Consider the following 12,863-nt stretch of genomic DNA (forward strand, 5'->3'; position numbering starts at 1 on the left):
CTCTGAAGCTATATCCTAAATCTCACAATGAAATTTAATATTGAACGCTGGAAGATACCTATACTATCATCATTAGCGATCAGTGCTCTATACATATCCCGAGAATATAATCTACGGTAGTACGGTATCCACGTAAACTTATTAGTATATGAATCATGTTGAAAGTTATACCGGAAATAGAAATGATGTAAATGTTTTTCATAATTTGATTGAAAGTTAAAGCCTCGTTAAATTATGATGCTAGTACAGCGAACTTTTTGTGGATCATTTATAAACTTATTTGAACTAATTTTAAAACTCTAAGACTTGTACTTGACAAAAGAATAAAAATGAGGTGATATAGCGAGATTATCTGAAGTTGTAACTTGTATGAGGCGATGTAACAGATATGACCGGTTAAGGGCTGAGTTTTGCACAAACATGAGACCACAGTCCACATAATCAATCAATTTGATTAGAAAGTTTTGATAAATGTTTGGCAAAGGATTTTACAGAATGTCATCATCATCATCAGTTTCTTTTGCTCTTTAGTATCTTGAGGATACTACGATTACTAAATAACAACACAAAACTCTGTGACGGGCTACAAGTAAAATTTGTGCACTAAAGTAAATTGTATCAAAGGCCATAAAAATTTTATTTCCACCTAACTTTTGATGATATTCCTAATACTTGTCCATAATGCCTGAACCGATGTAGATGATAGAAGTGCATAACTTTGATATTTCCATACTAAGTCTCGCTTGAACGACTTTATTGTTCGTCTTCGTTGGGTATATTTTAATGTCGGAGCGTGTAATAATTGTTAGAATTTATTTATTTATCATTATGACAAGTTATATCATAATTACAAGCTACAGTCTACACTCACATAATCAACAGCAAGGACGATGCCATGAAGACCGTACGTGTAGTGCATTCCTCTGACACTAAACTTGTTGCCCTCGTTAGGATCCGGTTTAATTACCACCGTCATCCCTGTCCTTATCCGATCTGAAAGTAACATTCGTTAAATATATTGACACGTTTTTCTGCTACACGGAGTTAATCCATCGTTAATAAAAGCTGTTTCATAATTCCTGTGTGGACTTTGAAATTAGAAGGAGCAATTTCATTGTTTCTTGTCATAACAATCACAGAACTGTTGGTAGATTTAAAACACGTTGTTACTTGTCATTGTATTTTATCACAGACCACTGACCTATAGTAAATTTAGCGAGGTCCTCCTTGATATCATCTAGAGTAGGCAGGACCAGATCCTTGGGTCTCCCACCGTTATCTTCATACAGGAAGTCTACGGTTTGACAAGCGATCTCAGTCATACCCAAGAGCAGGGCTCCTTTGATCTGTTCCAGACCTGATCGTCTCTCTTGTTCGTTCCGGAACCTTCTTCTGATTACAGGAAACACCTGTGAAATGATTTACAAATAAATGAGATAAAGACTAATGAGTCTGTTTAGTATTTAGAGTAGAAGAAGAAGAAGAAGTGAAAAGAGAAGAGGCGACAAGAGTGGCCCTGAGAAGCTGCACTTACATGAATAATTTGAATACGTACCACAATCATATCCCTAAATATATGATCTGCGGTGGGTAGTTGGTCATGGTAAATTTCAAATCAAATGATCCACACAGAAAGTCAGTAATGTTGTGCATCTGTGAGGCGACACAGCGAATTAGACGGCGACACGACAAGTATGAAAACAGACACTACTGTACACTTCACCAAGTTTTCGTATTTGACATCTGATCCAACTCGTATATGGTATTTAAGCGTGTAACGACAAGTACACTAAACGTTAAAGTTAGATCCCGTTTATATCAACGACTCCTTTACCATTTGCATATAATGTTTAACTTTCCACTTCTTTTGAGACGCTGTAACATGAACTTTCTTTTCTCTCCACTGAACGTTTATTCTTAATGTAATCGGAAATTTAATATGAAGATCTGAATATAGAGTTAGCAACCATACTACAGAATTAGGATTAGGTTCGAAATATTAACTCTGAAGAGATTAGATCATTCTGAAAGCCAATATCACGGTGCATTTCGCCCAATCAGAATTGGTTTTGTTAATTCTTATAACATCTGTTTACCCGGCGTGTGTGAGGTCAGAAACAGTTCCAACAGTTAAATTTGTGATCATGTGCTCACTACTCTAAGTTTCACATTTCTGTTTTGTTTTAATTGCTAATTGCTTCCTCTTACTCCTAAATTCAAATCTTCGTGGTAGGTTTATTCTTCAACGTTTGTTGGCAACGTGGCCCCAACTCAAACTAAGAATATGATTTGAGTAGGAGAGTCCACGGAGCTAAGTGTTTCTAGATTTGTGTGTTTCAGTTAGTGATCCGTAATTGGGAAATGAGCCAACTCAGTTTTGACTTTTGAGTGTAGCTACGCTGTTGCATTACATGTTTTTAAATGTGCATTGCATGAGATCACGGAGCTGCTGTAAATCGTGAAGTGTAAACTTACACTTCCTCTTGGTAATTACCGGTTTAAACCTTGTTCGATATAGCTAATAGCCAATCACATTCTGTTGAATCGTGTCGTGTTTTTAAATCTGGTAGTAATCTAGCATTTCAAGGGATGATCTTATAGCTTAGCTCAAGCTACCTCCCATTCAGGGAAACTGGATAGTAACGACATAAATGTCTCTTTAATGTTGATGTCTCTTTATTTGCATGTTGAATTTTGTTAGGTTTGCATGCTGCATTAATAAATGTCCACATGTACATTTGACATTAAGAATATCCAATCCACATAGAACAAATGGTGCCTGTTATACATTAGGTATATTGTAAATTAGGCATTTCCCTCATTATCAGGACGATCTTTCTTATTATAAGAGACATGGTTCTACACACACAGGTGTTATTTTTACTGTTTGAAGTTCCTTTTGTTTGTTTTCTCCTAATACAAAGAATTCCTAATATAAAAAATTCCACTTCAAATGAAGATGAGAGTTCCTTTTGTTTGTTTTCTCCTAATACAAAGAATTCCTAATATAAAAAATTCCACTTCAAATGAAGATGAGAGTTCCTTTTGTTTGTTTTCTCCTAATACAAAGAATTCCTAATATAAAAAATTCCACTTCAAATGAAGATGAGAGTTCCTTTTGTTTATTTTCTCCTAATACAAAGAATTCCTAATATAAAAAATTCCACTTCAAATGAAGACGGATACATATTACATCAGTTAAGGAGCCTTATTTGTGGTACATACATTATCAGCTTGTTTCTGAAGTTTTGCTGGGCAACTATAATAGCTTTTAACAAGTTTAATGAGTTTAATGGAGGTCTTTGCACATAACCAATTTAATGGCCACCACTTCTGTTTGTTGTACAATACACCACACAATACCACAGTTACGTCAGTATTACATTGCCTGATCTCATTACCACAATGATTGATTAAATAACAACCGTTATAGAGAAACACGAGCAGGCAGAGCTGATACCCTGGTGTACACAGCAGAGAGAACACCACAATATATACCAGTACACTGCAGCAAGACACGCCACACTAAAACCTGTTACCACTTCCTCTAAAATACTATCAAAACAGATACTCCTCTGTACTCCTCTGTATATGTCCTTTCACATAGCGAACATTCTAGAACTGTGTGTAAACATTCTTCAGCACAAAGACTCTCCAATGATCTCGCCAGTTACAAGTGAGTGCGTTGCATTAAGTTTTCATCTTTTATATCTCCAGTTGGCGGATATTCTACCCAGATGTGATGTAACCCGGTTTTTTTAAAGAATGAATTTTGTTGCTACATATCTCTTAACGCATTCTTCCTGGCAGTGGTATTAAATATCTAGTCTAACAATCTCCCACCTCCCCAGACCGACGTCTTCCTTCACCCACCCTGCTACAGATGCTGCTGGTAACCTTCATCTACCTCACCATCATAACCCTGGCTCTTCACTACGAAATATACGTGTTACTCGTGGGCACTACACCAGCTCTCGCATACTTGTGGTGTAACGTGGTTTGCACACGAGGCATTGCCTGGGACTCTTGGAGCTTATCTGAATTCGTGTGGAAATAATGGTCTGTTTGATGAAGTTCTCTAGAGTTTTTATTATTTGGATTTGTAGATTGGTTAAAAAGCTAGGCAGTTTTTGAGCTTTTTTTCACGTTCATTTGTATTTATTCTGTTTATGCTATTTTTTTTCAAATAAAAATATTTTTTCTGGTGCAAATATGTTTTTCAAATAAAAAAAAGGTTTTCAAGTTTATGTTGGTTTTGTTAACTTTAGTGTTGCTAAGTTTGAAATTTGTATTACAATAAAAGAATTATCTAATGAAAGTTTGAAAAACGTTCACGTTTTTTACACAAATACACTTGTTTCAATGAGAACCAGCACATAGGGCACATATACTCGGACATAACTTGATTTGGAGGGTGCTTCCCAGTATTTTCAGTGAAATATTTGATAAGTTAAGAATTCCAATAATACTGACGAGACATCTAAAAAGCGCCCTACAAGCTACACCTCAATACAGTCTCTACACATTTCCTTGTTCCATAATGTAACCAGTATTGTACACGAAATAAAGCACAGACCCTCCAGCTTGTTACCATGTTGCTAGTGTTGTTAATCTCAGTGTTGTTAGTTAGTGTTGTTAGTGGGAGCAGTTCCTCCTTCAAGGACAAGACTAATAAGGACCTACATTGTCGCCTGGGGAACAAGGAGAAGCTGAAGGAGCTGTCCATTACTCCAGGCAAACACATCTACAATGACGCGGCAGGTAGAGAATATAGGGGCCCAGCATATTGTACAATGTACATTGTACATGTATTATTAACAGTAAAACAGTGCAACCAGCTAAACGTACAGATTGTAAATATAGGACCTATAAATATTGTTTGTTATTTGTTAACTAATTCATCGAAGAGTGCAAAGAAATTTCTCCCATCCTCAGTCCAATGTGTCGAGGCTTTTAACCTCACATTTCATGATTCATCAGGTGACACATACGTTTACAACGGAGCTAGCATTGAAGTAAGGTGCGTCAATCCTAAAGAAACATTCACTAACGGAGTCGTCAAAATAGTTGGTGCGTTATGCTTCCCTGCTCTTTCAAATGTAAATTATAGGTGCCTTTTGAGAGCAAAACACAAATTCCTCCAATCAATATCATTCTAAAACCAAATCTCCCTCTGTCAACAATCTGCCTTCCCCAGGAGATAGAAACGACTACAAGCTGTATAAATACACGATAGTACAATGTATGTACAGCACAGTCATAGTACCGGACATGTTCAGTGTGGAGAAGTTCTGTGCTCTTGGATGTCCGGATCCGGATCTCAGTGCTACCCACTATAAGATAGATCCGGAGAAGAATGGAGAAGATGAGGAGGACAAGGCTCCGTTTGATGAACGTAATAATAACCTGGTTTAGTTTGGATATCAACTCTTGTTCTTAATTTTACACTTTTAAATTCCCCCAATATTGTACATTTGAATTTTGTAGGTGTTCACTGTTCAGTGCATATCAAAACCCCGTGAAGATTTGTATTTTCTTATTTGTTAGAAGTTAACTGAACGGGGGTTTGAACTTATCAATATAAGGTTTAGTAATAATCACTAAACCTCTGACAGGGGATATTATTACTAACAATAATTATACATAATTAATTATTAGTAATAATATCCTCTGTCAGAAGAGTACACAGTGACGTGTAGGAATGGTTACGTGAGAGCGTACAAAGATGACGGAGACAACACTTTCACCTGTAAAAACAGCAAGTTTGACAAAACACAAGCTCAGCTGGTAACCTGTGCTCCAGGCTGTAAGGATCTGGCTAACGACATTCTACCTTACAGGTTACACAATAAATGTGCTTCAAGTTCCTATTTACGATTCAGTTTCATTGTTTTGTAGGAGCCTGGAGTAAAATTAAAAATCTTATTTTGTTTAAAAGCTTGTCCTACAACTTCCATCTTCCAGGAGAGCACTAGCGATAGTACCCTACAAAAGTGGAAGTAAGATCTCCACGCCACTAAACATGGTGTGGCCGGGTGCCCCCTACCCTCACGGAGCTAAACTCTACTTCGACTGCTACGGAGGCAGTGCCAACAGTGTTTCTTCAAGTGGGCCCTTGTATTGCTATACGACCGAGGATGGAGAAGGTTTAAAGATCATGTACCATTTATTTAAGTTATTTGAAAATTTAAACAGTTTTCTGTATAATTGATGTGCTCATTGTACTCAGTGTATGGCGTATGCAGTCACGAATTAAATTGTGATTTCCATTTCAGCGTGTGACAGTTGTACGGAAGAACTCGGATGGTGGAATAAAAAAGTACCAGAGTGCAAATGGAAAAGTGCAGATTTATAATCTCATCCTGATTTCTTTATTAATTACAATAGGAAAATGAAAAATGCTATTTAAGACTTGACAAAAGATATTCAACAGACTTTTTACAGTGGACTTAATGGTTCTTAATATTATCGGACTCACAGACTAACAGTGCTGGTTAAGCACGACCATCAGCCTTTATATCCCCTTTACTTCAAAATTTTTTTCATTTAGACTCTTCAAAAGTCGTTCGGCAGGTTTATTTCTAGTTCAAAATATTCCAATTCAATTTTAACCATGGATAAAACGGGCTAAAAAAAACGCGTTGTACTACAGAGCTACAGCTAGGGGTACTTTAAGTTTATAAAATATGATAGGAGGGGAGTATAACGGGTGGTACCAGTTCCATATTTTTATTTGAAATAAAACATCGCCGATGAGTTGCGAACGTGAACGTTTTTATATTAAACTCTACTAGACAGCGCCAGCTTCTCACTTGTCTATGAACTTTATAAAACAATGGACAGTCTGAGGTCCCCGTGTGAGTTAGATTCAAGCCGGATCAAGTTTGATCAATATAATACTTTTTTTTTTCTTCTTTTTTTTTAAAGAGAGGCTGGGCCTGGTTGGCCCACGAGAGGATAGCATATGGATGCTTTGCCTACCTCTGGGGTATGGCAGTCCTGTGGGAGGATGCCAGTGGAATCAAGATGTGTAATCACGGATGATGGTAAGTTTTGTGGGGTGTGTTATAGATAAACGCTTAAGTGGTGGTTGAGTGTGGAAGAGAGGGGCGAAACAAGACGGCGTTAAAGTAGTCGCTATGTTACACCTGTCTGGTCCAACTCCTCCGGCACCACTAAGCGTTTAGTGTGGTTTGTAAAGTTGACAATGGTGGAGATGTGTTGGTTGTCGAATATGTCATTGACAGAGAGGTAGTAGTCCCGGAAATATTGACCTCTTATTTGGGCAATAGCCGGGCACTGTCCGAGAAAGTGTGAGACAGTCTCCTCTCCGTCGCCGCATTTAGGACAAGCACTTGTGTCTGATTTGTGAATGGTGTGTAGGTGTTTGTTGAGGCCACAATGTCCCGTGATGAGGTGCACTGCAGTTCTGTAATTTTGTCTGTTGTTACTGAGTGTAGTGTTGAGATTTTTGATGATGTTGATGTTTTTATGTCCAAGTGTCAGTTTAGTGTGTCTGGGACCATTAGTAATCCATGATTCTTGATTAAGTTTTGTGACTTTGTCGTTGATCAGGCGTTTGATGTAAGATTGTGGAATTGGGCAATTCAAAGTGGATTCACTGGTTGTGCCATTTTTGGCCAGCTCGTCTGCTTTTTCATTACCCCACAATCCGATGTGTGCTGCTATCCATCTGATCTCTAAGGTGTTAGTGGATCCGAGTGTATTGAGGGTGTCGTAGCAGTCTCTAGTAGTTCTACTCCTCGTTGAAGGTGAGGATATAGCTTGAATAGAGGAGAGACTGTCTGACCATATGATGATATGTGTGTTTGTGTAAGTTGATAGATATTTACAATATAATACTTACATTAACAGTAAACACAACATGAAATTTCGTTCTAAGTCTGTTTTATTGTCCCAAACTGGTCGAAGTTTCATTGTCATCTGGATTGTGGATCGGAACAGCAAAGAGAAAGATTTGGCAACATCAAAACATGTCACTTTATATTTTGTTGCTGGTCTGCAACGAGTTGTGGACTCTCTTCATTATCGTTATTTCTCATTACTCAATCTAATCTCTTAAACTGTTAACGATGAAGTGCTTCAGCGTAGTATTCTTCACGGTACTTCTCACCGCGGTGACTGGAGGATCTAAGATAAAGAACCTCAAAAATGATATTGCAACTCTAGAAGGCGCTTTTTCCTCAGTCCTTGAAGAAACAGAGTCGGCGATCGCAAACATGACAGCCCGAATAGACAAAATGGAGGCAGAACGAGTGAAACTGGATCAAGCACACGCCTGGCAAGCTCTCCACATGGCAGCAGCTGCTGCTTGCAGAGGAAGCACAGCTACTGGAGGCAGCGGACCTTGGGGAAACGCTGTCATCGCTAAAGAAAACACGAGAAGTTGTACCGCTGTCTGCGGAGATACCGTGTTCAACCTGTGTGACGCTGACATCTCCGTCAGTGGTTACATTGGAAAAGCTCAGTCCTACTCACAGAGACTGGGACACTTCTTCAACTACGGGTGTGGAACTCCTGGGAACACGAACGAGAAGTTTGACGAGGTGAAAGCGGGAGGAGATGACGTGTTCAAAAATATCGACACCGGTAATTGGTACTACCGCTTTTGTTGCTGCAGGAAAGCTTAATGGCAATGAAATGTTAGCGCCGATAGATTGAACACTAGTTAATCAGATCATAGATGGTAGCCTTTTGATCGCTTCATTTTTGTGAAATAGTAGACATTTTTTGACAACAAATTGTTATACAAATTTTCATTATACCGATACATTTGTTTTATTTCTCGTAATATAATGTAGACAAGAATGGAAAAACAACAAATTATACAAATGAGTCTAGCTAGTCACGATCCAAAGGAGATCACAATAAAAGGGTAATCATACAGCATACTCCAGCAGGGACTGACCTTGGCTTCCCATGCTCGTACCAAGAGAGCATAATGGTCTTGTCTCTGTTCCTCCACCTCTTCTTCTAGCACTGCCTCCTCGTCATCCACTATACTCCCTGTAACGGATATATATATATATATATAGGGGGGGATCATGTTATTTTTTGTCCGTTTTTGTCCGTTAATTTTTGTCCGTTTTGAAAATATAGCTGCCAAACGGACAAAAACGGACAAAAACGGACAAAAATTGTAACTTTTGATTTAAATTTTCTCCACAATTTGTAACAGGCTATCTGCAGAAATGGGTAGCCCGGTTAATGACCAAGGTCCTTCCTCAAACTTTTAATCTTCAATTAGGCACAAAGAATAGTCTACACATTTTTTAATAACATAAAAAGGGATGAAAAGTTTTATTACTGGAGAGTAAAACTTTGTTAAACACAAAGATTCTTGAGCACATTTTGAGTCAGACTCAAATGCGCTTAAAAACATTTTAGTATATAACAATAAATTATGTTAACAATAACACCAACAATAATTATAAATTGAACAAATTATTGAGAGATGAAAGAGAGGAAAAGGAGGAGGGGGGACTGAGGAGGGGGACTGAGGAGGGAGAGGAGGGGGGCTGAGGAGGAGTGAGACTGAGAAGGAGAACTGAGGAGGAGGAATGAATAGGAGGAGGAGGAGAAGAAGGACTCAAGAGGAAGAGGACCCAAGAGGAGGAGGACCCAGGAGGAGGACCCAGGAAAAGGCCCCATGAGGAGGACTGGGGAGGAGGAGGACCGATGAGGACTGATGAGGACTGATAAAGAGGACTAAGGACGAGGAGGAGGAGGAGGAGGAGAAGGACTGAGGAGTGAGGAGGAGGACTGATGAGGAGAAGGAGGTGTATGAGGAGGATGAGGAGAAAGGAGATGAAGGATGAGGATAAGGAGGACTGAGGAGGAGGACTGGTGAAGAGGACTGATGAGGAGGAGGACTGAGAAGGGGAGGACTTAGGAGGACTGAGGAGGGGAGGACTTAGGAGGAAGAGGAGGATTGAGGAGGAGGAGGACTGAGGAGTAGAAGGAGGAAGAAGACTGAGGAGGATCAGGAGGACCCAGGAGGAGGAAGAGGAGGAGGACTGAGGAGGAGAAGGAGGACCCAGGAGGAGGAACCAGGAAGAAGAGGAGGACTGAGAAGGAGGACTGAGAAGGAGAAGGAGGACTGATGAGGAGGATGAGGATGAGGAGGAGGGTGACTGGGGAAAGGATTGAGGAGGAGGAGGAAGACTGAGGAGGAGGAAGAGGAGAAGGACTGAGGAGGAGAAGGACTGAGGAGAAGGAAGAGGAGGACTGAGGAGGAGGACCCAGGAGGATGAGGACACAGGAAAAGGCCCCAGAAGGAGGAGGAGGACTGAGGAGGACTGAGGAGGAGGACTGGTGAGGAAAAAGAGGAGGACCCAGGAGGAGAAGGAGGAGGAGGAGGATAACTGAGGAGGAGGAGAAGGACTGAGGAGGAGAAGAGGGATCCAGGAGGAGAACCCAGGAGGAGGAGGAGGAGGACTGAGGAGGAGGACTAAGGAGAAGGAGGACTGAGGAGGAGGATGAGGAGGAGGGTGACTGGGGAAAGGACTGAGAAGGACTGAGGAGGAGAATGCGGACTGAGGAGGAGGAACCAGGAAAAGGAGGAGGAGGAGGAGGAGAAGGACTGAGGAGTGAGGAGGAGGACTGATGAGGAGGATGAGGATGAGGAGGAGGGTGACTGGGGGAGGACTAAGGAATATGAGGAAGACTGAGGAGGAGGAGGAAGAGGAGAAGGACTGAGGAGGAGAAGGACTGAGGAGGAGAAGGACTGAGGAGGAGAAGCAGGAGGAGGAGGACCCAGGAGGATGAGGACCCAGGAGGAGGACCCAGGAAACGGCCCCAGGAGGAGGAGGAGGAGGACTGGGGAGAAGGAGGACTGTTGAGGACGAGGAGGAGTAAAAGAAGGACTGAGGAGGGGAGGAGGAAGAGGACTGAGGATGATCAGGAAGACCCAGGAGGAGGAGGACCCAGGAGGAGAGGAGGAGGAGGACTGAGGAGGATGACTGAGGAGGAGGAGGACTGAGGAGGAGGAGGAGGACTGAGAAGGAGGAGGACTGAGGAGGAGGAGGACTGAGGAGGAGAAGCAGGAGGAGGAGGACCCAGGAGGATGAGGACCCAGGAGGAGGACCCAGGAAACGGCCCCAGGAGGAGGAGGAGGAGGACTGGGGAGAAGGAGGACTGTTGAGGACGAGGAGGAGTAAAAGAAGGACTGAGGAGGGGAGGAGGAAGAGGACTGAGGAGGATCAGGAAGACCCAGGAGGAGAAGGACCCAGGAGGAGGACCCAGGAGGAGGAGGAGGAGGACTGAAGAGGATGACTGAGGAGGAGGACTGAGGAGGAGGAGGAGGACTGAGAAGGAGGAGGACTGAGGAGGAGGAGGACTGAGGAGGAGGAGGACTGAGGAGGAGGAGGAGGAGTGAATAGGAGGAGGGGGACTGGGCAGGACTGAGGAGGAGGAGGACTGAGGAAAAGGATGAGGAGGACTGAGAAGGAGGACTGAGCTGAGGAGGAGGACTGAGGACTGAGGAGGAAGAGGAGGAGGATGAAGAGGAGGTGGACCCAAGAGGAGGAGGTCCCAGGAGGAGGACCCAGGAGGAGGACTCAGGAGGAGGAGGAGGATGACTGAGGAAGACTGAGGAGGAGGAGGAGGAGGAGGAGGAGGAAGCTTATAAATATTATTTCCATTTTTGTTATTTTTTGTCCGTTTTTGTCCCCCCAGGAGGAGGAGGAGGAGAAGGATGACTGAGGAGGAGGACTGAGGAGGACTGAGAAGGAGGAGGACTGAGGAGTACTGAGGAGGATCGCTGAGGAGGATCGCTGAGGAGGATGGCTGAGGAGGATGGCTGAGGAGGATGACTGAGGAGGATGACTGAGAGGGAGGAGGAGGAGAACTGAGGAGGAGGAGGAGAAAGAGGACCCAGGAGAAGGACTCAGGAGAAAGAGGAGGAGGAGGACTAAGAAGGAGGAATGAGGAGGACTCAGAAGGAGGAATGAGAAGGAGGAGAACTGAGGAGGAGGAGGAGGAGGACTGAATAGGAGGAGGAGGGGGACTGGGGGAGGACTGAGGAGGAGGAGGACTGACGTGAAGGATGAGGAGGAGGACTAAGGAGAAGGACTGAGGACTGAGGAGGAAGAGGAGGAGGATGAAGAGGAGGAGGAGGACCCAGGAGGACGAGGACTGAGGAGGATGATGAGGACTGCAGAGGAGGAGGACTGAGGAGGACTGAGGAGGACTGAGGAGGACTGAGGAGGACTGAGGAGGATGGCTGAGGAGGATGACTGAGAGGGAGGGGGAGGAGGAGGAGGAGGACTCAGGAAGAGGACTCAGGAGGAGGACTCAGGAGCAGGACTCAGGAGCAGGACTCAGGAGGACTGAGAAGGAGGAGGACTGAAGAGAACTGAGGAGGATGAGGAGGAGGACTGAATAGAAGGAGGAGGAGGGCGACTGGGGGAGGACTGAGGAGGAGGACTGAAGAGGACTGAGGAGAAGGATGAGGAGGAGGACTGAGGAGAAGGACTGAGGACTGAGGAGGAAGAGGAGGAGGATGAAGAGGAGGAGGAGGAGGACTGAGGAGGAGGACCCAGGAGGAGGACTCAGGAGGAGGAGGACTGAGGAGGAGGACTGAGGAGGATGACTGAGGAGGTGGAGGAGGAGGAGGAGGAGGAGGAGGAGGAGGAGGAGGAGGAGGAGGAGGAGGAGGAGGAGGAGGAGGAGGAGGAGGAAGCATCTAAATGTTATTTCAATTTTTGTTATTTTTTGTCCGTTTTTGTCCGCTTTATTTTTTGTCCGTTTTGAAAATATAGCTGCCAAACGGACAAAAAACATGATCCCCCCCCCCCATATATATCACACATGACACACCTCACAGCTTGTATCACAAGAGC

General features: G+C 42.9%; 2 protein-coding genes across 5 annotated transcripts in view; one reads left to right on the plus strand and one right to left on the minus strand.

Annotated features, from left to right (window-relative positions):
* The window catches only part of LOC134812021 (probable E3 ubiquitin-protein ligase HECTD4), an 86,174-nt gene that overhangs the window by 15,505 nt on the left and 57,806 nt on the right, over nucleotides 1-12,863 (minus strand). For all 4 annotated transcript variants that reach the window (XM_063819197.1, XM_063819196.1, XM_063819199.1 and 1 more), the window contains exons 37-39: nucleotides 8,930-9,027; nucleotides 1,202-1,409; nucleotides 872-993 (exon numbers count right to left, since the gene is read on the minus strand). In XM_063819197.1, coding sequence (XP_063675267.1) covers nucleotides 872-993; nucleotides 1,202-1,409; nucleotides 8,930-9,027 — 428 coding nt within the window. The remainder of the gene's footprint in view (nucleotides 1-871; nucleotides 994-1,201; nucleotides 1,410-8,929; nucleotides 9,028-12,863) is intronic.
* On the plus strand, nucleotides 8,038-8,791 carry LOC134812024 (uncharacterized). Its single transcript, XM_063819201.1, has one exon. It carries the CDS (start codon nucleotides 8,094-8,096, stop codon nucleotides 8,649-8,651), a length of 558 nt encoding a protein of 185 aa, XP_063675271.1. The 5' UTR covers nucleotides 8,038-8,093; the 3' UTR covers nucleotides 8,652-8,791.

The sequence above is a fragment of the Bolinopsis microptera genome, chromosome 2 (genome assembly GCF_026151205.1).
Source record: "Bolinopsis microptera isolate Bmic1 chromosome 2, MBARI_Bmic_1.0, whole genome shotgun sequence".
In the NCBI taxonomy this organism is placed as follows: domain Eukaryota; kingdom Metazoa; phylum Ctenophora; class Tentaculata; order Lobata; family Bolinopsidae; genus Bolinopsis; species Bolinopsis microptera.